This window comes from Gekko japonicus, unplaced genomic scaffold (genome assembly GCF_001447785.1).
Source record: "Gekko japonicus isolate JY-2015 unplaced genomic scaffold, Gekko_japonicus_V1.1 scaffold62, whole genome shotgun sequence".
In the NCBI taxonomy this organism is placed as follows: Eukaryota; Metazoa; Chordata; class Lepidosauria; order Squamata; family Gekkonidae; genus Gekko; species Gekko japonicus.
Window position 1 is genome coordinate 1506253 of NW_015166419.1, and position 24792 is coordinate 1531044.

At 44.6% G+C, this 24792-nt stretch overlaps 1 protein-coding gene across 1 annotated transcript in view; it reads left to right on the top strand.

The window, feature by feature from the left end:
* Positions 1 to 24792, top strand: part of EXTL1 (exostosin-like glycosyltransferase 1) — a 115863-nt gene that overhangs the window by 66624 nt on the left and 24447 nt on the right. Inside the window, exons 2-4 of the mRNA XM_015411654.1 lie at positions 10955 to 11048; positions 15095 to 15202; positions 18329 to 18448. Coding sequence (XP_015267140.1) covers positions 10955 to 11048; positions 15095 to 15202; positions 18329 to 18448 — 322 coding nt within the window. The remainder of the gene's footprint in view (positions 1 to 10954; positions 11049 to 15094; positions 15203 to 18328; positions 18449 to 24792) is intronic.

The following is a 24792-nucleotide window of genomic DNA, read 5'->3' on the forward strand; positions in this document are numbered from 1 at the left end:
AGTTTCCAGTTCTTGGCAAACAGAATACGCGCTGCTGTATTTATATATCCCAAGACATATTTTTGTTCCTTTGTGTATTCGGCTGGCATCACGTTTAACAGAAAAAATTCTGGTACATATGGAGTTTCTATTTCTAGTATCTCGCCCACCAATTTATGTACCTTATGCCAATATCGTTGGGTCATAGCGCATCTCCACCACATATGGTAGAAGGTGCCTACATTATTTTTGCACTTCCAACAGTTCCTAGACATATTTGGGTAACATTTCGCTATTTTATCGGGCGACCAATGCCAGCGATGGAACATTTTAAATAAATTTTCCTTATATGGAATAGATCTCAAATGCTTTGCAGCCATCCATACCTTAGACCAATCTTCAATAACGTAACCAAGATCTTGCATCCATATAATCATACAACTTTTTACTTCTTCATCAAGCTCATAGTTCACCAAAAATAGCTTATACAATTTTTGTATTAATTTGTCATTCGTAGAGAGCCATAATTTGTCTAATTCATTCTTTTCACAATAAAACCCTTTTTTTTTATCTTTAGTATACCTTGTAGTTAATTGCATATTTTCCCACCATGTTAAATAAATACCTTGTTCTCCTAATTTTTCTCGGTTTTTTAAGTTTCCGTTTGAATCTAAAAATATTTCATAGGTTGTTTTTGTTATATTGGACAGTAAGCCGGGTTTTATAAATGCTTCCAACGGAGATAACCATTTAGGTATTTTAACATAATATTTATCTTTAATCTCATTCCATATTTTATTTAAAGCTCCTCTAATCGTATGTTGATTAAATTTCACATGGATTTTGTCTTTCCCATAACCTATATAGGCATGCCAACCCATATCTAGGTCACATCCTTCTAACCACAGTAATCTTTTATTTTCCAACGTAACCCAATCCTTTATCCAAGTCATTGCTGCTGCTGAATAATAAAGTTTCCAATTGGGGACTCCCAGTCCTCCCCTCTCTTTTTGGTCCTGCAGTACCTTCCATTTAATACGTGCTGGTTTATTTGCCCATACAAACTTTCTGGTTATTTTATCTAATTCATTAAATACTTTAACGTTTCTCAAAACTGGGATATTTTGTGCTAGAAACAGAAATTTTGGTAATACATTCATTTTCAGTACTGCAATTTTTCCCATAAAGGATAGCTGTAGTTTCCCCCATGTTTCCAGATCTTTTTTTACTTCTGTCAGTAGTTTAATGTAGTTGTCTTCAATTAGTGTATTATTTCTTTTGGACATAGTCACCCCTAGATATTTAACTTTATTGACTGCCCTTATATGTGTCAGTTTTTCTAATTGTTCAATTTGACGCATTGTACAGTTTTTGGTTAACATATTCGTTTTCTTATAATTTATTTTTAGACCTGCTACTTCTCCATATTTCTCGATTGTTTTCATCAGGATTGGAATTGAATCTATCGGATCTTCAACTATAAACACTAAATCATCAGCAAACGCCTGCAACTTATAGGCTTCATCTTTGATCTTCAAACCTTTAATTAAATCATTGTCTCTTATTAGGTCTGTTAAGGTTTCTAATGTGAAAATAAATAATAAAGGTGATAACGGACATCCTTGCCTCGTGCCTTTTTGGATAGAGACCTTTTGTGTTGTTTCTCCGTTCACTATCACTTTTGCAGATTGTTTTGAATAAATTGCTCGGACCATTGTGTAGAAAGTTTCTCCACAATCCCAGCTTGCTAGTTTTTGTAGCATAAAGTTCCAATTAACTCTATCAAAGGCCTTTTCAGCGTCTAAAAAGATTAACGACAGTTGTTCCCCAGGATGTTGCTCGTAATATTCCAGCACATTCATAATCACCCTTATATTATTCTTCATTTGTCTTTTCGGGAGGAAACCCGCCTGATCTTGATGGATTATTTCTGTTAATACCTTTTTCAATCTAGATGAAATTATCGTCGCATAGATTTTATAGTCGACGTTAAGCAATGAAATAGGTCTATAATTTTTAATTTCTTTTGCATCTACATTTGGCTTTTGTATTAACGTGATCAATGCTTCATTCCAAGATTGGGGCATTACTCCCCCTTGTATAATCTCCTGTATGACATCTTTAAGTGGAAGCAGTATTTGTTCTTCGAATTTATGATATACCTCTATTGGTATACTATCAGGTCCTGGGGCTTTGTTGTTTTTTTGGTTCTTAATTGCTTCAATTACTTCTTCAACTGATATTGGATTGTTTAATATACGTTTTTGGTTTTCATCAAACTTCTTATTATTCCATCTTGATAAGTACTCTTTAGTTTCCTGTGGGTTGAAGGGTTCTTGTTGGTATAATTTCCCATAGAATTTTTCGACTATTTCTTTAATTTCATTATTAAGACTTTTTTCCATCTGATTGTCATCTCTGAGTGTTTTGATCAGTTTTTTCGCCTGTTCTTTTTTTAATTTATATGCCAACCATCTTGAGGGTTTGTTGGCATGTTCAAAATAAAATTGTTTGGTATATTCCAATTTTCTGGCTATTTCCTGTGTTAAGATCAGATTTAGTTTATGTTGTAACAGATTTAGTTTTATCTTAAGTTGTTCATTATATTTACTTTCTTTCATTTTGTCTTCTTCCTGTTTCACAGAGTTTATTAATTTCATGTATTTATTTTTACGTTGCTTTTTCTCCCACGCATCTTCAGTTATGAATAGACCTCTCAAATATGCTTTGAAAGTATCCCAGACTGTTAGGATTGATGTTTCTGATTGGATGTTATTTTCAAAAAATTCTTTAAGATGTTTTTTAGTTTTTTCCACAAATTTTTCCTTGTTCATCAATCTTTTATTCAAGTGCCATCTTAAGTTCTTATATGTTCCCAGTAATGACATCTTAATTGGGTTATGGTCTGCGAATGTAGACGGAAGTATTTCAGTTTCTGATATTTCGTTGAATAGGGTTATTGATGTCCAGATCATGTCAATTCTAGACCATGATTTGTGTCTATTTGAAAAGAACGTAAAATCTTTCTTGCCCATGTTTCTTACTCTCCAAATGTCTACAAGATTTTGTTCTTCTACTAGTTCCAAAAAAGATTTAGGGAGTGTATTGCCCCATCTTTTATTTTTCCCTGTATTTTTCCTATCCATTTTTGTGTCAACAACTGCATTGAAGTCTCCAACTATGCAAAGTTCATCAAAGGAATATAGTGATATTATTTCTTTTAGAGATTTGTAGAATTTATCCTGATTTTGGTTGGGCGCGTATATATTTATTATCATCATTTTCTTATTTTTCCTAGTTATATTTATTGCTATTATTCTTCCGTCTGAGGATGTAAAAGCCAATTCTGGATTGTAATGTTCTTTAACATATATGGCTACTCCTTTTTTCTTTTTCTTTTTGTCTGCTGCATAGAATACTTTTCCCAGTTTTTTTGAGTTTAGGTATTTGGCATCATCTTCTCGTATGTGTGTTTCTTGTATACATATAATTTCAGCTTTTAGTTTATTTATTTGGTGGTAAATTCGTCTCCGTTTATGAGGGCTATTCAGTCCATTAACATTTATTGATAGGATATCCATCTTCTTACTTTTTTCCATGGAGGTTACTTGGTTTATTTAGTCTTGCTCTATATCTTGTGACCACGTGTGAGGGCATAGGATAAGCTCTCCTGCGTTTTTCCTTTTTTTGTGTCTCTTTTCCTTGTTCTTCTTTAGTTTCACTTTCATCTTCCCCTGTATCACTAGATTTTTCACTTTCTTCCTCTTTGTCTCCCTCCCAGCCAAGGTCTTCTCCATGATTTTCCAAAAAGTTTTGCACTTTAAATATGGAATCTATTTTAAATCTTTTTCCTTTAAGTGTAAATAGTATTCCTTCTGGGAGGAGCCATCTATAGGGAATATTATTCGTTCTTAGCAGGTCTGTCAGAGTATAATATGTTTGCCTCTTCTCTCTTATCCTCCATGGTATATCCTTCAAAATTTTTATTTCTGCCTCGTTTATTTTAATTGATGTGTCATTAGAGGCTTTCAAGATTTTATCCCTCATATGCCGTCTGGTAAATTTTATTTGAACCTCTCTAGGTGTTTTGTTTCTTCTTGCATAGGCAGTGTTTTTCCTATATATTGCCTCTACTTCTTTTTCTATTTCTTCGCAGGTACCTATTTTTAACTGTTGAGAAATATTTTCTATCATTTCTTCTTTTAGATTTTTTTCTATAGACTCTGGTACATTTTGACATCTAATAACTAACGCTGCCCTATCCAGTTCTAAATTCATCAAAGTTTCTTCTATCTTGCCTGTGGTGTGTTTTAGGTCATAGACTTCTTGATCCAACTCTTGAAGTTTGTTTTCTAAGCCTGCGTTGTCTGTAGTTATTTTCATAATTTCTTTCTTGTTTTCGCTTATTTGTTTTTTAATTTCCTCCATATCCAATTTAATTTCCTCTCTATCTGTCTTCATTTGCTGTGAAATTTCAGAGATATTTTTCTGTATTGGTTCTAGTCCCTGTTTTATCATTTCGCTCATTGTAGCTTGCAAGGGTTCAATTTCTTTTTTAAATAGATCTGGTAATGCAGTATCTAGCATATGTTTTGTGGTTTGTTCTACTATATCTTTAATTAGGTTTTTCATTTCTTTGCTTTGTGTCTGTCCTGAGCTCATTGCGCCAAATTTTAGTTGAGTTTGACCGCTTGCCTGACCAGGTGATGTTAAAGAGCTTTTTCTGGAGCCACTACCTCCTGTAGCCATTTACTGCTATTTTATTTTATTTTATTATTTCCCCCCCTTTGTAGCTATACCTTTAAGTGTAACTTTAGTAATGACTAACAGTGACTAGCAATAACCACAACACCTCTGGGACCACACTTATTGCTAGGCGTTAACACAGCTGTTTTTAAATGGGCTTTCTATATTGAAACTCAGCTATACAGTTGTTACAGTTATTACTCTTCTTAGTACCAAATTCTTAAAGTATATCGAATGACTCAATCTTTTAAACACGGCAAGGCTCTGTTCTTAGGCTCACAAGCCTTTGCCTTTTACTTAATCAAATTGCTACTAGTTTTCCCTTTCCTCCTCGGCCTTTCCTCTCCCCCCTTCTCTTTGCTTAGTCTCTCCAAAATCTTCTTCTGGGTCCTAGCGCCGAATGTTGGGTGGTTCTTTCGCTGGTGCGCATGCGCCAATCACGCTGCCGTCTAACCTTTGTGGCGTCCGCCCTCGTCTGCGTCGCTCGCTCCTCCTCGCGTGTAGACCTCCGTCCCGTTCCGCCCGGCTGCCGTCCGGCTCTCCTCTCGTCCGTCTACGCCGCCCGCTCGTCCCTCCTCTCGTGCAATGCTCCGCCTTACTCTGCCGTCTCCGCGATCCGGACGCCTCTCCAACTCTCCGACAGCTCCGCCTCTCCGCTTCTCCGCCTGGCCAACTCCACTCCGAAGGGAGAAAAAAAAAAGGAAAAAACAATAGAGTCAAATTCAAGTAAGGTTTGTAATTTAATAATTACATTTAGAGCTATCCGTTTAGGGATTTCTGTTGATTAATTATCAGCAAACAGAGTTACGTCACTCCGCTTTTAAACCGGTTCTATTAAAGAAGTTTTCCAGGTGCAACTACTTGTGGCCGTTTAAAGGGACCCTGTCCCTTTTTCGCTTTGTTGCTTATAGTTTATCAAGGTCTTAAAGTCCTAAGGTCTTAAGACTACTGCCAACACTTAGCTATATATTTCTCTATTTGGGGGTGTTAAGATACTTAGCTTCGGTTATATTTCTTTGTTGTTGTTAGGTGTCTCTCTTCGTTCCCCTGGGGTCGTGTCTTGAGCTCGTCGTCTAGCGTCGGGCGTTCTATTGTCTCCCGCGTTGAGGCGTTTTCTAGCTTCTAGGAAAGGTTGCCTGCCTTCACCTTGAGCTGAAAATAAAGCCCCTTGCTTCTTTTCCTCCCCTCCGAGGAGAAAAAATTGGGGGAGAGTGGTGAAATCTCCTCCAAGAGACAATTAGAAAGTCAATGGGCGGGCAGCTGAGCTGCAAACGTCCACTCTCGGCAAGACCGGAAACACTGAGTTTGTTTGTTTGCAGTTTTTTGCAACTGGGTTGCAACGTGTGTTACAATTTGTGGGTGTGGGGTTTTTACATGCACAGTACCTGAACTTGGTACATAATGCTGCCTATGTTGTATACTGTCCACCTATTCCCAAAGCCTCAGGCTTACATCTCTTAGGACCAATGTTCCCTCTAAGCCGTGGAGTCTTGTGAGCAAAAATTCTATTTTGTGAGCTACGGCCATTGAAGTTGTGAGCGAGCCATTTGGCTGCTGCATCAATTACTTTGCTCTGGAGCCATCCCTTCCTGAGCTAAGACAAAAGTGTGTGAGCCGGAGGCTAAAAAACTGTGAGCTGGCTCACACTCACTCAGCTTAGAGGGAACACTGCTTAGGACCACAGCTGTGTGCATCTCGTGATTCTGTGTAGGGGTGTGCATTCGGATCTACCCGAGCTGAAAATACACCTGAAATATACCTTACTGGTATTTTGGGGTATATTTTGGTATCTCAAATGTATCCAGGTTTTCTCAGGAAAACTGGGGGAAAAAACCCCAAGAAAATCCCAGATATATTTGGGGATTACCGGTAGACCCGAAAACAGCAAGAGGCAGGAGCAGATTGCTCCCGCATCTCAGCTGTTTGTCGGGCTTCTGCAGTGCCTTTAAAGTTTAAAGAGGCTGCAGAAAAACAGGCCCCACTAGCTCGGCTTTGGGCTGGCTGGCTTCTCCTCCAGCCCAGTTTAAGCGGGGCTGCAAGAGAAGTCAGCCCAGGATCAGCCTCTGCTGGGGATGGCTCCTCTTGCCGCTCAATTTAAATCAGCTGAGGATCGGTCAGAGCAGCAGAAGCTGAGAGCTCCCCTCCACCTCGGCCTGGCATTGGCTTCTCTTGCAGCCTGGTTTAAATTGGGCTGCATGAGAAGTCAGCCCAGGATCGACTTCTGATATGCAATTTTGTTCTGTTTTTTAATTCTCTGGTCTATTGAACCCGGAAAAAAAATTGGGATTTTCTTAAAATCCTGGATTCAAATATTGCACTGGTATTTGGATCTGGGATTTTTTGGGAAACCCAACATTATTTTTTTGTTTGTTCATTCAATATACCCAAACCGAAAACAACAATAACTGGGGAATAAAATTGCACCCTTCTAATTCTGTGCAAGAGCTGGAAAGCCACAGGATCTTACGTTGGACTCCTCCACTGCTTCAGGGCTAGGGTTTTCAACTCTGACTTGGGAAACCCTTGGAGTTTTGGGGGGTGGAGTCTGGGAAGGGTGGGGTTCGGAGAGGGTAGGGACTTCAGTGGGGTATAATGCTATAGAGTCCACCTTCCAAAACAACCATTTTCTACCAATCTCTGTAGTTTGGAGATCAATTATAATTCTGGGCAGGGGTCATTTCCTGCAGGAGCACACAGGAGCGGAGCTCCAGCAGTAAGGAGCTCAGGGGGCGGGCACATGCAACAAGCCCCACCCCCTGCTCCCAGCAGCCCTCAGTCGGGCCATGAGGAACAAGAAGCAGCCAGGTAAGTTGCAGAGCTCCCCTCGCCCCGCTTTCAGGTACAAGCTCTCCCTCCTCTGTGAGGGCAGATCTGCACGTTCTCTCCCCCCCACACAATAGCCAGCAATCCAAAAAGAGTCCAGTGGAGCCTGAGCGGTGGGTGTTGCCTTCTGACACACTTCCGGAAATGTCAGGGGGTGTGGTATATGCAAATAAGTTATGCTAATGAGTTATGCTAATGAGCTCCTGCTCCTCTTTTTCTACGAAAGGACCCCTGATTCTGGCAGATCTCCAAGGCACACCTGGAGGATGGCAGCCATAACCAGGACATGAAGTTAGAAGAAACCCCAAGATGGGGAGGGTTGTCAGCTCTGGCTTGGGAAATTCCTGGTGATTTGGGGGCAATACATGAGGAGGGCAGGTTTTGGGAAGGGGATTTCATAGAGTCCATGATCTGAAGCGGCGGTTTCCTCCAGGAGAACTGATCTCTGTAGTCCGGAGATCAGTTGAAATTCCAGGGCGACTTCAGGCTCCACCTGGAGGTTAATACTAGAACAAAAACAAAATCATGAACAAAATCAGGGGGAGGCCTTGACCTCTACGCCCTGTCTGTTGGGCCCCCCCAGGGCAACGGGTTGTCTACTGTGTGGAACAGAATGCTGGACTAGATGGACCACTGGTCTGATATAGTCTCCTTCTAGTCTTCATGTCCTTGAGAGCAAACAGCTTAGTTACAGCAAAGTATCTGCAACCTGTGGCCTGCAAGTAAGGTTGCCAGGATGTATCTGGCTGCCAGCAGGGGGGGGCTCCCAATTATTCCTTGTGCTCTCCTGGCGTGCATGAAGCATCACACGGAAGTGACGTCATCACATTTCTGATGTTGGGGGCAACACTCTAGGTTCTGGGCAGAGGTCATTTCGGGGGGGAACGCGGGGGAACGCAGTTCCCCCGGGTGAGGTGCAGGGGGGCGGGGCACATGATGAAGCCCTGCCCCCTGCTTCCGGCTGCCCCGCTTCCAGCCCTCATTCAGCCAGGAGGAGGCAGGAGAAGAGGGAGGGTAAGTTGTTTCCTCCCCGCCTCTCCCCACCCCTGCCTGCCTGGGGCCAGGGAGGGCCTTGGGAGGGCTTCCTCGCACTCCCGCTGGCCTTGCAGGTCCACCGCCGGGCCCCTGATGTCAGGGGGTGTGGCATATGCTAATGAGTTATGCTAATGAGTTCCCCTAGCTCTTTTTCTACGAAATGACCCCTGGTTGTGGGCAAAACTCTATGGTTTTTTGGCCCTCAAAACCATAGAATTTTGCCCAAAACCTAGAGCGTTGCCCCCAACGTTGGAAACGTGGTGATGTCATTCCTGGGTGACATCATTGTGCTGGTGCCGGTGATGCTGTGAGGGGGCTTCCTGGGGGTGGGGCTGGGGCTTCCCCCACCAGGCAACTGGGCCATGGTGGCTTGGGGACCCCGAAATCAGGGGATCCACTGACCCCACCAGGGGAATGGCAACTCTACCTGCAAGCCGTATCTGGGGACCAATTTTGGTTTTAATTTTGGTGTAGACAGCATCCAGCCCTAATTATAACAAGATCTACCAAATGTCTGGAGCATCACTCACAGGAACACCAATCAATCTTCTGCACAATTGCTCAGTCATCCAGCATTTGTAGTGTCTTTGATTTAGGAAATACAGCTCGCTCCTCCTGTTTTGTCATTCCAAGCTGAGTCTCCCAATGATGCCTGTGTACACACTTTTTAAATGGGAAGTTTCCAATGAGATAAACAAAGTTGTAATAGAAAGCTCTGTTTTGCTTCCTGGCTTCCTCGCATCCTTGAACACATTGCTGTAGTGCCTAGGTTGCTGATGCAGCACAGTGTTTAGATCTGCTTCAGATGGCAGCTGAAATGCCTAAAGGGCTCTCTCTGTCTACATCTGTCTGTCTATGTCTTCACCAAGGAATTTTCACAGGGTTCCCCAGCCTTCTTGAGTCTATGAACACCTGTGGAATTCTGACACAGGGTGGTGTTCGCAATCACAAATGGCTGCTGCATGAGACTAAGCCAGCCACAAAACATCAGGGAGTAAGGTTATGCATAACCATCAGTCACTCTCCAACGTTTCATGCAGAAACTCTGCTTAACAGGATGCCTTTTCAAATGAACATATTATTTCAAAGTATTTTTTGCTTATATATAGCATACTTCCAGCCCTGCAGTGAAGATTCTTCTGCTGTGGTGGCAGCTGCTGCCAAAGCAATATTTCCCCCCCAAATCAGCCAATCAGAACAGTGGTGGTCAGTCAGTAACCCTGATGGGCAAACGTCCTAACTGGCCCTGCCAACTTTCTAGAAACATTTGGTGGGCACCAGGACAGGTGTTGGCAGCACCCTGGCACCCACAGGCACCATCTTGGGGACTCCCAGGGGTCATTTCGTAGAAAAAGAGGTGCAGGAGCTCATTAGCATAACTTATTAGCATAACTTATTTGCATATGCCACGCCCCCTGACATCACCTGTAGTGTGTCAGAAGGCAACACCCACCACTCAGGCTCCACTGGACTGTTTTGGATTGCTAGCTATTGTGGGGGGGGGGGACGTGCAAATCTGTCCTTGCTGAGGAGGGAGAGCTTGTACCTGAATAAAACTTGGTCTTATAGGTGCCACTGGACTGTTTTGGATTGCTAGCTATGGGGGGGGGGACGCGCAGATCTGCCCTCACAGAGGAGGGAGAGCTTGTACCTGAAGGCAGGCCGGGGGGGGGGCACTCTGCAACTTACCTGGCTGCTTCTTGCTCCTCGTGGCCCAACTGAGGGCTGCTGGGAGCAGGGGGCGGGTCCTGTTGCATGTGCCCGCCCCCTGAACTCCTTACTGCCGGAGCTCCGCTCCTGTGTGCTCCCGCAGAAAATGACCCCTGGGACTCCTATCACATTGCAGCATGACCAAGAAACAGAACCCAGGTTTCGGGTGCGGACGTACTACCAGGCTGCTGTTGCTCTTGTCAGTGAGGGGTGGTTAAGTTGATAAACCCATTACAACAACAGCAGACCAGGAGAAGCTTGCTGCAGCCACCACGAAGCAGCAGTTCCCCTAGACACTGGGGCTGTTGTCCCACTTTGCCCTACCAATGTCAGCTTTTGTCTGAGCTTTGCCAGCACTTGGCACTGTGACCTGTAATGTGCCTCCTGCTTTGCACTTACTCCACTTTGCAAGGGAAGATCAGTAGCCGTTGACAGAAAGTTGCCTGGGCAATCTTGTCTTCCATTGCTGATCTTCTCATCCCGTCTCTCATGCAATCCCAGCAGAATAGCAATCAGGTTCCATTGATTCTAGGAAGCAAAAAAAAAAAAGCCCCTTAAAACAGACCACGATATTCACAGATCAAGAGAGGGGATGGGAGCAAGCGGCTAGGGCCCTGGAGTCACCATGTTCTGCAGTGAGGCTTGTGTCTTTTATTCCCAGATTTGACTACCAGGAACTCCTGCACAACTCCACGTTCTGCATCATTCCCCGAGGGAGACGTTTGGGATCCTTCCGGTTCCTGGAAGCATTGCAGGTACTTGAAGGGTGTTTTTTTGTTAGGCCAAACAAGAGGTGCTGTTTGGTAGTCCATTAATTGATGTCTCACAGTTTTTTACAGGTTGCAAAGTGGGGGGGGGAGATCTAGACAGGAGCTGTGAAAAGAGGGGGCAGCCCTTCCTCTCCATGCTATCTCCCCAGTGTATTGTCCCCCAGCTTCTGTTTGGTCCATGAGGGAAACATACACATGAAGCTGCCCTACACTGAATCAGACACGTGGTCCCTCAAGGTCTGTCTTGTCTACTCTGACTGGCAGCAGCTCTCCAAGATTCAAGGTCTTTCATGTCATCTCAGCCTTTCAACTGGAGATGCTGGGGATTCAATCCAGGACCTTTTGCATGCAAAAGGGGCTGCGGTGGCTCGAGTGGTTAAGACGCTGAACTGCCGGCTGTGGAAGGTCAGTCATTCAGCAGTTCGAGACCCGAGTGCGCCGCATGACGGAGTGAGCTCCCGTCTCTCGTTCCAGCTCCTGCCAACCTAGCAGTTCAAAAGCAAGAAATTGCAAGTAGATAAATAGGTACCACTTCGATGGGAAGGTTCCGTGCGCCTCGGTGTCTAGTCATGCCGGCCACATGACCACGGAAACGTCTTCGGACAGCGCTGGCTCTTCGGCTTTGAAACGGAGATGAGCACTGCAACCCTAGAGTCGGATTCGACTGGCTCTCGAGCAAGGGAACCTTTACCTTTAAGCTTTGCATGCAAAACAGGTGTTCTCCCACTGAGCCAGGGCTCCTTGCTGGCACCAAGGAGGTATCTTCCAGTGCCAAGTCTATTTTATTTTATTTCCTTCAATTATACCCTTACCTTTCTCCCCATGGGGACCCAAATAGCTTAAATCACTCTCTCCGACTCCATTTTTATCCACATGACAACTCTTTAAAGTAGATTCAGGCGGGTAGCCACGTTGGTCTGAAGCAGCAGAAGAAAGTTTGAGTCCAGTGGCACCTTTAAGACCAACAAAGTTTTATTCAAAGTATAAGCTTTTGTGTTGGTCTTAAAGGGGCCACTGGACTCAAACTTTGTTTTTTGACGTCGGTTTGTCTTGAGAGTGAGTGGGGTCTGACCTTGCTGAGTCTGAGGGGGGAAAAGATCTTGGGGTCCTAGTGGGCAGCTCAATGAAAGTGTAAACCCAGTGTGCTGTAGCAGTGAAAAAGGCAAACTCCGTGTTAGGGATTATCAGGAAATGGATTGGACATAAAATGGCCAATATTATAATGCTGCTGTGTAGATGCCGCCTCATTTGGAATACTGTGTACAGTTCTGGTCACCATGTCTCAAAAAGGAAATTGCAGAGCTGGAAAAAGTACAGAGGAGGGCAGCCAAGATGTTTAGGAGGTTGGAGTACCTTCCCTATGACTCGCAGGGCTCTTTTTGTAGAAAAAGCCCAGCAGGAACTCATTAGCATAATAGGCCACACCCAGCAGCAGAAACCTATTAGCATATTAGGCCACACCCCTGACAGCACAGCTCATTAGCATATTAGGCCGCACCCCCATGTTACCAGAAGTGTGCTCATCCAGCCACACCCACCTTTTGCTTCTTATTCTGTTTACCCAGGGCTTTTTTGTAGCAGGAACTCCTTTGCATGTTAGGCCACACACCCCTAATGTAGCCAATCCTAATGAGTTTCTGCTATTGGGTGTGGCCTGTTATGCTAATGAGTTCCTGCTGGGCGTGGCCAACTTGGGAGCCAGCCAGAACTCCGTTCCTGTGCGTTCCTGCCCAAAAATAGCCCTGCCTATGAGGAAAGAGACTGCCTATTTTGTGAATGTGCAAATAGATCCCAGGGATGTGCTGAGTGGTAGCAAGAAGGGACCTCCAGGGTCATCTAGTCCAACCCCCTGCATAATGCAGGAGATTCACTAATACCTCCCCCCCCCACATATCCCCAGGGACTGCTGTTCCATGCCCAAAAAATGACAAAAAACCTCCAGGATCTCCAGCCAAACTGGCCTGGAGAAATATTGCTTCCTGACCCCAAAGAGGCAATCAGCGTTTCCCTGGGCATGTAAGAAAGGGCCACGAGAACTAAGCACTGATGCAGCCCTTCCTGCCCACCCTCTCATGATCTGCCTAAGTTCACAGATGATTAAGGGGAACATGACAGAGGTTTATAAAATTATGCATGGGATGGAGAGAATTGACAAAGAGGACATTTTCTCCCCCCCCCCCAAATACTAGAACTCGGTGACATCCAAAGAATGATTAAAATGTGGAATTCGCTGCCAGAGGATGCAGTGATGGCCACAGGAATAGACAGCTTTAAAGGGGGATTAGCTACATTCATGGAGGATAGGTCTATCACTGGCTACCAGCCATGGTGACTGAGGGGAACCTCCATATTCAGTGGCAGTTAACCTCTGGAGTCCAGTGTCAGGAGGCACCGTCAGGGGAAGGCCTCAGCTTCTATGCCCTGTTGTTGGCCACTGTGTGAGACAGGATGCTGGACTACATGGATCATTGGTCTGATCCAGCAGGGCTCTCCTTCTGTTCTTATGACTGGCCCAGTGTCACCCAGCAAGCTTCCATAGCAGAATGGGGATCGGAACGTAGGTCTCCAACGCTCTAACCCAGCACTCTGCCAGCTCACACTGTTGTGATAGTCACCCCTTTTCTCCAGATTAATTCCCAGGATTTTTCTAGGGACCCTCAGTTTATAGTATAGCTCTAATCTGTACTGTGCATTTTTATCCTGACCCTCCTCTAAGAGGGTGACATATATGTTTTCCTGCTCTGTACCCTTCCCATCAGTTAAGTCTCCCCCTCCTATCTGCCACTCTGTTCCCTGTACTTTTCTTGCCTTTGTGTCTCATCCCCAGTTGGCTGCTACCTCAGTTCCTGTCTTGTGACTTACCCCTCCCATGTCCAGTTACCGTGACTCTCAGGAAAACCAAAAGCTGGATCCTTAACAAACACTTTGATACCTGTGGTGTGACGTCAAAGCCCAGTCACAGCTCACCAGAAACAAACAAGATATCTGACCCACAAGCGCTGATAGCCAGCGTGGTGTAGTGGCTAAGAGTGGTAGACTTTAAACTGGAGAAAGGGGCTTGACTGCACTCTCCTCCACAGGAAGCCTGCTGGGTGCCCTTGGGTCAGTCACAGTTCTCTCAGAACTCTCTCAGCCCCACCCTACCTCACAAAGTGACTGTTGTAGGGAGAGGAAGGGAAGGCGACTGTAAGCCGCTTTGAGACTCCTTAGGGTAGAGAAAAGTAGGCTATAAAAACCAACTTTTCTGACTGTGGCAAATAAGTGACAGTGCCATCTCAAGTAAAGTTACATCTGGTGCTCACTCCACAGCTTGTGGGCAGCCACATTTGAAATTACCATCAACCAGAAGAGCCTCACTTACTTCCATCCCTGGCATGAGGCCTCCACTTCAGGGAGAGTTGCAGATTATCCATTCCTCTGGTGGCAGCTGTTTCTAGGTGGAAACCACCTGCCAGCCACAAGCCCTATCTGGGCAAGGGCCTGGCCCACTTCCCTGAAACATGGAACAGGTGCCCCGTTTGGAACAGCACTTAGGAGAGCCAGAGCCAAAGAACCAGATGTGGCTCCCAAGACACTGAGTATTACTGAATCTAAGCCCGTTAGAGTCCGTGGGCTCAGCAGGTGTTAAATCTGGTAAGGCTGGCCGTGTAAGTGTGCAAACCAAGCCTCAGTTTGGCTTATACTCCTATTAAAAGCTTCCTGAGTCGTCCCCCCATTTGTCTGCTGCAGAGCTTCTAGGTAGTGGATAGTTTGAGGAGTGCTGTATGCCCATTTTCCACAGCTGCTTCTCTTTGGCTGGCACTAGGGGTGTGCTGCAAGGCTCACATGCATGAGAAACGCAGCTGCAAGAGCACCGGAAACTTTGGAAAGGGTGGAAAGCATCTGCAGACGTTGTCGAGCCATTGCACAACCAAATATCCTCCTTTCCCCATTTGACTGGATCTCTAAATCCCAAGGCTGCCCCCACTGATGTGGTTTTCTTTCCTGTAGCTTCGTCATCTCCCCTCCCCATCTGTCTCTCATTGATCCAGGCCGCCTGCATCCCCGTGCTGCTCAGCAACGGCTGGGAGCTGCCGTTCTCAGAGGTGATCGACTGGAGTAAATCAGCCATTGTAGGGGATGAGAGGCTCCTTCTGCAGGTAATAAAACCCGTGCTGTGTAATGAGGGCAGGCCAGAGTCTAGGCGCCTGGTGCAAGATGGCATTGCATGACCAGTCCTCAGTAGAGAGCTGGCCTATTCATGGGGAGTACTGTAGAATTACTGTCTAGCCAGCATCACCATGATCTCATCTCGGCCCTGGGATGAAGTGTTCTTTGATAGCAGGTTGCATCTGAAAAGGCAGCAGGGAAATCTTGTACAGACAAGCATTCCCAGTTCACAGGAGCAATTATTTTAGTCTAACTTAGCCCGTGATGTGTTTTAACTTCTCCTGTGATCCCATTTGCAAGCCAGGAACTTGCTTAAGAACAGATAGCTCTATTACATGAGCCCCCCCCCCCCAGCTGCAGTAATTCTATAGATCAGTGATGGCGAACCTTTTAGAGACCGAGTGCCCAAACTGCGACCCAAAATGCACTTATTTATCACAAAGTGCCAACACGGCAATTTAACCTGAATACTGAGGTTTTACTTTAGAAAAAAACAACTCATACATTAACTTAAGATGATCCAAACAAATAAGGAAAGCAATCCCAAATGCTCTCATTTACTTAAAATTATTTGGCAGAGAATTCGACACTTTAATGATGGTCTGGGCCTGGCTGGGGTGATGGCACGCGTGCCCACAGAGAGGGCTCTGAGTGCCACCTCTTGCACCCGTGCCATAGGTTCGCCACCACTGCTATAGATCGTCCCACGTCATGATATTCCACTTTCCTCTAGGTAGCTCTGGATCTGATTTCGAATCAGAAAAAGGAGATCTAGTGATTAATTTAATTGTGATAGTGAGAATAATCATTTCTAGGAAACTGGAAATGCGGACTCCTCATAGACATCACTTGACGAAAGGTTAAGAATATTAGTACTTTAGAGAGAAGGGAGAACAAATGTCCTTTTTTCAGCTGGCAAAATACTAGAACCAGGGGACAGACTACATACAAGTGATGAGGCAGACTTTATATTAGCCTTGGAATTATTTAGTGCACTGTAAAAGTCAGATGGCCCTTGTGATACCAGCTTTATAGCTGATTGTAAAAACATATCTATCTCCACTATTTTTTCAGGTGAGGAGTAATCCAAAAGGCGATGCAACTTTAGTTTGATATTGGCAATATTAGGGTGTGTACGATTGTACTAGAAAATCCAAGTTGCTGTGCATTTCACACATTCAGAATGAGTTGCTCTTGTTTTTGCAGTGGAGATGACAAATGTCATCGCTGGTTTCAGTGCCCCCAAGGACTACTAACACTTTAAAATGGAGATTCTAATCCTCTACAGACACACAGTGCCGATAAGCACTCTTGACTCCTAAAATCTGTAAGGTCATTCATTAAGACGATTCCCCACAAGCAGCTGTGCTTCCCTCGGTCTTCTGTTTCCCCCGCTTGCATTGGTCAACTTCACACTATTCGCTGCGCAGCCTCATTTTGACCCGCATCTCCCCCCGATTTCCCCCGAGTCTTCTCGATCCTTGTTTTTGAGATCAAGAAGACACAGGGGAAATCAGACCGGGGGGGGGGGGGGGGGTGGGGGGAAGAGGGTTTTTGGGGGGGGGGGGGACATGTGAAATTGACCAATGCAAGTGGGGGAAACAGAAGACCGAGGGCGGCACAGCTGCTTGTGGGGAATCGCCTTAATGAAGAACCAGATGTGGCTCCCAAGCAGTGTTCCCTCTAAGCTGAGTTAGTGTGAGCTAGCTCACAGTTTTTTTGTCCCAGCTCAGGAAGGACGGCTCCGGAGCAAACTAATTCATGCAGTAGCCAAATCGCTCGCTCACAGCCTGAATGCCAGTAGCTCACAAAGTAGAATTTTTGCTCACAAGACTTCACAGCTTAGAGGGAACATTGCTCCCAAGCCACTGATTGGGTATTACTGAGTCTAAGCCCGTTAGAGTCCGTGGGCTCAGCAGGGGTCAGATCTGGCAAGGCTGGCCGTATAAGCGTGCAAACCAAGCCCCTGCCCCAACCAGGAGCCTGGCAAGCCTAGTTGTTGCTGTGGCCAAAGCCTCACCAAATCCAAACAGTGAGTTAGGGTCTTCAGAGAAGAGGCTAGATCAAGGGATAAAGATAACCTAAATTTTCTTGATAGTGCCTTCATCTCAGATGGATCAAATCAGGAAATGGGTGGAATCATGTCAGTCATTTTCTTACGGGTACTCCACACTAGCACTAGCTTACTTTTACCCCTTCCACTTAGTATCAAGTGCTTGGATCAGGGATGGTTTCTGTCTCCAGCATTGGTTCTGATACTTCTATATTTATTTATTTATTTCATTTATACCCTACCCCAAAGCGGGTGACATAATTTCCCTTTCCTTCATTTTATCCTCACAACAACCCTGTGAGGTAGATTAGGCTGAGAATGTGTGACTGGCCCAAGGTCACCAAGCCATATTCCATGGCAAAGTAAGGATTCAAACCTCTGTGTCCTAGATCTAACTACTACACGATGCAGGATCTTACATCAAAAACAACACAAGATTTTTCCAGTTAACAAATAGTTATTGAGAGAGCCTTGAATTGTTTATCCTTTTGTTCCTGCCAAATTTCATGGGTTTGCAAAGGGATAGGCCTCACTGGCCTCTCTCAGCCTTGTCACCTCCTGGCTATTGCCCGTTAGCTATATAAGCTCCTGGATGCTCTCCACTCAATTTTATACACACTGGTCTTCAGCTACCTACACTGTTCCAAATGGTTCATGCTACCAGCTACCTACACACTAACATGACATTGGACTCCTTTGTACTCAAGTTGAACTTGCAGGAATTCAGCAGCAGTTAGTCTGTGTGGATATTCCCAAGCAACAGGAATCACTTAACAGAATCAGAGAATACTGTAAAAGTCACTAAAACCCAACTTTCAAGAACATCGCTCTGTCCATTGGCCTAAGCAAATAGATCGTGCAAAAGATACATTTCCAAAAATATTGCAGCTCCCACTGGTTCAAATGTTTAGCATAAGGATCATACAAACTCAGATTGTCTTCACAACATGATCAATTGTCATTTGTTTGTTGGGGGGGGGGCTGCCCTTCATTTTAGAGTCAAATTGTCTAGTTAGCTCCATTGGTCATAAAGCTCCCTGTTTGCTCTTCCTCATTCTTCTAGATCCCATCTACTGTCCGATGCCTCCCCAGTGACAAGATCTTGGCCTTCCAGCAACAAACCCAGTTACTCTGGGAAGCGTATTTCTCATCTGTGGAGAAGATTGTGCAAACCACACTTGAGGTAAACCGTGAAAAGGTCTGGGAATGTGCTTCTGCTAGAAGCACTCAATCCCATCAGTATTTTGTCTACAACAAAATGTTGGGTTGCTGCCAGTTACCAGTGGGGTCTTGGGAAATTTCTCCCCTGGTGTGGTTGCTGGCCAGACAAAGAAATGAAGGGGTGGCAGGGTATCCATAGAGCATAAAAATGCTTAGTAAGGAAGATTTATTCCTTGCGACTTGGGGAAAGGAGATTTATTTACTCATAGATTCTGTGTGATCTTAGAGTGTCAGACTAAGCCGGGAGAAATCTACATACAAATTCCCACTCGGCCTTGAAGTTTATTGCATGTTGTGAGGATAAAAATGGAGGAGGGGAGAACCATGGATGCCTCCCAGAGCTCCTCAGACCAAGGGGAGGATATAAATGTGATGGATCAATTAATTTATTAAAATACTCATAGGCCTCGGTCACACTAGGGGGGAAAGGCACGGCTGAAGTGCGGCTTTTTAGAGCTACAGCAAAAGAGAAGCGCCGCAGCGGGATCAGACAGATCCCCTGAGCTGCCGTGCATATGCTCCCCGGCGCGATCAGATGCGAGGGGGAAGCCACGGACAGGAGAGCGAGGCGAGGCTGATGTGCATGCGTGTGCCTGCGCAGTTCGGCAGGGGACCTCACATGCTGCGGGAGACGGGTGCGTCGGCGATCACACGGTCACCCGCGCAGCGGATTTTCCATTAGGTAGTAGTGCTTAGCAGGTTTATTTTAACTCCGCATCTTCGGCCGGAAGAGACGGATCGGGGTCGGGTACGCGCCGCTTCCCAGATGTTGCGGTGTGATCGCGCCCGCTTGATGCGCCCCTGATCCGTCCCTCTTGCGGATCTAATCTTCCCGTGTGACCGGGGCCATATCCTGCCTTCCTGCCAATAAGGGGACAGTGCATCTTGGCCCCAGTATTGCAGCATGCTCCCCATGCTTTCAGCTGGGGACACTGATGTTGGCCAAGTGCCAACTAAAAAGTGGGGGTACACCTCACATTGACGTCTTCGCCACTAAGTGCAATTCGAAGTGCAACCTGTTTTGCTGCAGGGGAGCACAAGATCCCAAGGCCTTGGGAGACTCCTTTACCATGGCTCCTTTACCCATGGGACAACAACTATCTATACATGCTCCCCCTTCTGCCGCTGTCGCTGAGGACGGTCCAAAGCCTGATGAGGGTCCACACAAGATGCATCCTGATCGCCCCCTGGTGGCCGAGGCAACCTTGGTTCGCCAACTTCCTCTCGCTGACCAAGGCTCGCCATCCTCTCCCACAAGTGCCGGATTTGCTCCTTGCGGAGGGAGGAGCTCTTCTGTTGGGGGCGTGGCGTCACAGCGGAGGCTGTTGGACACTTAATCTTGGAGCTCCCGTGATTCCCCCCCCTCCAGCACTATCATATAGCCAGCTAACTTCTTTTAAAAGCAAACTGGGCATGGGGAAGAATTCGCGGACAAAGCAGAACGCGGAAGGCATACGCACAAGGTTGGTAACTGCCTTTTTTTCGCCCAAACACTCACCCATTACAGTGCATACAAGCGGCCTCGAGGAGAGTAAAATGGCGGACGGGCGGGAAGAGCACCAGGAGGCGGCATGGCGATCTCTAGGGACGAGTTCTTTACAACGCTGGAGAACTTGGAAAAGAACATGGCTGCTTGCACAGCCGAACTCATGAATCGCTGAGTTTAGATTGGCCTTAGACAAAGTTTCCCAAACTGCTGAATCAGCAATGGTGGAGACGAGTCTCGCAATTCAAGATGAGACCAAACACCTATTGCAGAGGGAAGATTGGGCTACAGACAAGATACTGTCTCTAGATAATCAACTCAGGGCCCATAATGTTAAATTTCACGGATTCCCGGAAAAATCTGAGGAAAATACAGAACTGACATCTTTTATTGCTAGTTGGATCGCTTCTACATTACAACTGGAAAATGGTGTGGCCGCATTGCTGGACTTTAGTTGATACGTTTATTGTTGGTGAAGGTTAACCACTCTTTTCTTTGTGCAAAAAGCCTTAGTAAGGTCGTACACGGCAAGAGGGAAAATCCTTTGGGCGGCCCTTGGACGAGGGATGAGACTATGGAAATGTTGCCTATGCTTACGACACAGATGAGTATATGGCATGAGGATATGGTACTCACCTGCTTCCGGAATGATTTGGTAGAATATGTTCTTTTAGATGAGAAAACTACATATAACAACATAGGAAAAAGGAACCTTGCTCTTCTTTGTATCACAGATATGTTTTGGTGTACGGTATGGTCATTTGGCATATGCCTTAGCTCATTTAAGACTCCATGAGTACACAACCAATTAGCTTTACCTCTCTGAATTGCAGAGGTTTAAATAATTGTATTAAGAAGAAGAGAATTGTTACTGCCCTAAGAAGCCAAAAACAAGATGTAATATTTTTACAAGAGACTCATTTGAATAAAAGACATCATAATAGCCACTGATGGACCTCTGCTCCATATGCTTATCTAACTCCCTCTTGAAGCTGTCCATGCTTGTAGCCGCCACCACTTCCTGTGGCAGTGAATTCCCTGTGTTAATCACTCTTTGGGTGAAGAAGGACCCTTTTATACATTCTAACCCGACCGCTCAGCAATTTCATGGAGTGCCCACGAGTTCTTATATTGTGAGAAAGGGAGAAAAGTACCTCTTTCTCGACCTGCTCTATCCCATGCATAATCCTATAAACCTCAATCATGTCTCCCCTCAGCCGTTGTTTCTCCAAGCTAAAGAGCCCCAAGCATTTTAACCTTTCTTCATAGGGAAAGTGTTCCAACCCTTTTATCATTCGAGTTGCCCTTTTCTGCACTTTTTCCAAAGCTATAATATCCTTTTTGAGGTGTGGTGACCAGAACTGCACACAGTATTCCAAATGAGGTCGCACCATTGATTTATATAGGGGCATTATGATATTGGCTGATCTGTTTTCAGTACCCTTCCTAATAATTCCCAGCATAGCATTGGCCTTCTTTATTGCAGTCACACACTGTCTCTACATTTTCAGTGAGTTATCTACTACAACTCCAAGATCTCTCTCTTGATCAGTCTCTGCCAGTTCAGACCCCATCGATGTGTATTCATATTTAGGATTTTTGGCTCCAATGTGCATCACCTTGCACTTGGCCACATTGAACCCCATTTGCCACGTTGACGCCCACTTGCCCATCCTTGACAGATCCCTTTGGAGTGCCTCACAATCCTCACTGGTTTTCACCACCCTGAACAACTTCGTATCATCCGCAAATTTAGCCACTTCACTGCTTACTCCCAACTCCAAATCATTAATGAACAAGTTAAAAAGCAGTGGACCAAGTACTGATCCCTGCGGTACCCCACTGCTTACCACCCTCCACTGAGAAAATTGCCCACCTACACTCACTCTCTGTTTTCTATGAACTAGCCAGTTTTTGATCCATAAAAGAACTTGTCCTTCTATCCCATGATTTTTGAGCTTACTTAGGAGCCTTTGATGAGGAACTTTATCAAAAGCTTTCTGGAAGTCAAGGTAAATAATATCTATTGGAGCCCCCTTGTCCACATGTTTGTTCACCCCCTCAAAGAACACTAACAGGTTAGTGAGACAAGATCTTCCCTTACAGAAACCGTGCTGAGTCTGCCTCAATAGGTTTTGTTCATCTATGTGCCTACTAATTCTTTCCTTAATAATGGTTTCCACCAATTTACCCGGAATCGACGTCAGACTGACTGGCCTGTAATTTCCCGGATCTCCCCTGGAACCCTTTTTAAAGATGGGAGTGACATTAGCTACCTTCCAATCCTCAGGAATGGAGGCAGATTTTAAGGAAAGATTACATATCTTTGTCAGGAGATCTACAAGTTCACATTTGAGTTCTTTCAGAACTCTCGGATGTATGCCATCTGGGCCTGGTGATTTTTCAGTTTTTAAGTTGTCTATCAGTTTTAGGACCTCCTCTCTCGTCACCTCAATCTGACTCAGGTCTTTCAACACCCCTCCTGAAATCAGTGGTTCTGGAGTGGGCAAGCACTTCTCATCTTCCACAGTGAAGACGGAGGCAAAAAATGCATTTAGCTTCTCAGCCATTTCCCTATCATCCTTCAATACTCCTTTTACCCCTTGGTCGTCCAAGGGCCCCACTGCCTCCCTGGCTGGTTTCCTGCTCCTAATGTATTTGAAAAAAGTTTTATTGTTGGTTTTTACGTTTTTTGCTATATGCTCCTCATATTCCCTTTTTGTCTGCCTGACCACAGACTTGCATTTTATTTGCCATAGCCTGTGTTCCGTTTTATCAGCCTCACTGTAATTAGCTTTCCACTGTTTAAAGGAATCCTTCTTACCTTTTACAGCTTCCATTACTTTGTTTGTTAACCACGTAGGCTTTTTCTTATACCTGTTTGTGCCTTTCCTAACCTGCGGAATATATTTTTTTTGAGCTTCTAGAATCGTAGTTTTAAATAGTTTCCAAGCTTCCCCAATGGTTTTGACCCTTTCTATTTTTCCTTTCAGTTTCCTCCCCACATGTCCCCTCATATCATAGAAGTTACCCCTTTTAAAGTTAAAAGTGGTTGTGTCAGTCTTTTTGGCCAGTTCCCTATTTATACAAATGTTGAACTCAACAACATTATGATCACTGTTCCCAAGCGGTGCAATCACTTTTACATCTCTCACCAGGTCTTGAGTGTTACTTAGGACCAAATCAAGGATCGCCTCTCCCCTGGAAGGTTCTGTGACCATCTGCTCCATAGCACAGTCATTTAGAGTGTCTAGAAACTCAATCTCTTTCTCTCGACTAGAACACATATTGACCCAATCAATGTGTGGGTAGTTAAAATCACCTATTAAAATTACATCAAGTAATTTTAACCCAACCAAATTTCCCTATCAATTTTTGGCTCCTGGTACCTCAAAGTCCAGGTGGGTGGCTATCGTCATTAGTAGAAATGTCAGATTTAAAGTAGATAAGGTTGTTACAGACCCAAGAGGGCTATTCTTATTCGTGGTCTACAGGTCCTATTCCTCATACATCAAGAAAAATAATCTACCTGGGGAAATAGTAGTCAGATTCTCGAAGAGACACATGAGAGACTCTATTCTGAAAGCACCTACGGGAACACCCTTGAAAATTGGGGACAACAACATCAGGATTCTAAAAGACATCCCATTTGACATAAGACAGAAGACAAAGAAATATAAAGAACGAATCCTTTTTCTACAAACAAACGGCATTAGTTACAGATGGCTAATTCCAGAAGGAGTCATTTTCAAACTTCACGATAAAAAAGAGAAGATTGACTCTGTTCTTAAAGCACGTGATTTTCCACGAACACAGCTGGGGGAACCAGCTGAGGACAAGAAGGAAGAAGAAGAAAGCAAATCTGATGGCGAGTTGAGCTCGGTGTCTTCTGACGAGTACCGTATTTTTTGGACCATAAGACTCACTTTTTCTTCCAAAAAAAGTGGGAGGAAAAGTGAGTGCGTCTTATGGACCGAAGGTTCAGAATATTTTTTCCCCTGTTTTCCTCCTTTAAAAACTAGGTGCGTCTTAAGGTCAGGTGCGTCTTATAGTCCGAAAAAAACGGTACTCTCTCTCTGAAAAGGGGGCGGCTGCCTTCAAAAGTCCATATAAATTGAGGATAAGAAAAGATAAGAGAAAATAGAGGCTGAAGGACTCTGATGTGTGCCTGAAAATTTTGAAATAACTTTGGGATCCTCTGGGGATTTTTTTAAACAGTTAAATGGTGGCTAAAAGATAATTAACCTAGCATAACCGACTATGTTCAATGTATTATTAGCATTTTAGAATAACATTGAGATAAGCTGATGTATTGATCTCCTACTCTTGCGTTTTTAGTTAGTAGTGGGTCTTTTTTCTTTCTTCTTAGATGTAGTTCCCCTTCCTATATTTTCAGTTTGTAGTTTTGAAAAAATGAATAAAAAACTTTCCTTAGGGGGGTTAAAAAAAAGAAACGAAACGTCAAATATAAAGTAGATAAGGTTGTTACAGATCAAAGAGGGCAATTCTTATTCGTGGCTGGGACCTTAAACGGGGAAAACTTGACCTTAGTCTCTTTGTATGCTCCGAATGAGGGACAACTGCAGTTTTTAAAAGAAACTTTGACTGAACTAAATCTTTTTAGTACTAATCCTTATATACTAGGTGGTGACCTTAATCACATTGTTAAGTCTCTTTTAGATAGGTCTCGCTCTATGTCCAGAGGTCATAAGTCACCCAAGAAGACTGCTGATCACGATACTTCATTAGCAGAACTTCTAAACAAATTTAACCTCAGTGATCTTTGGTGTGCCAGACACAGAGAAGGACAGGACTACACA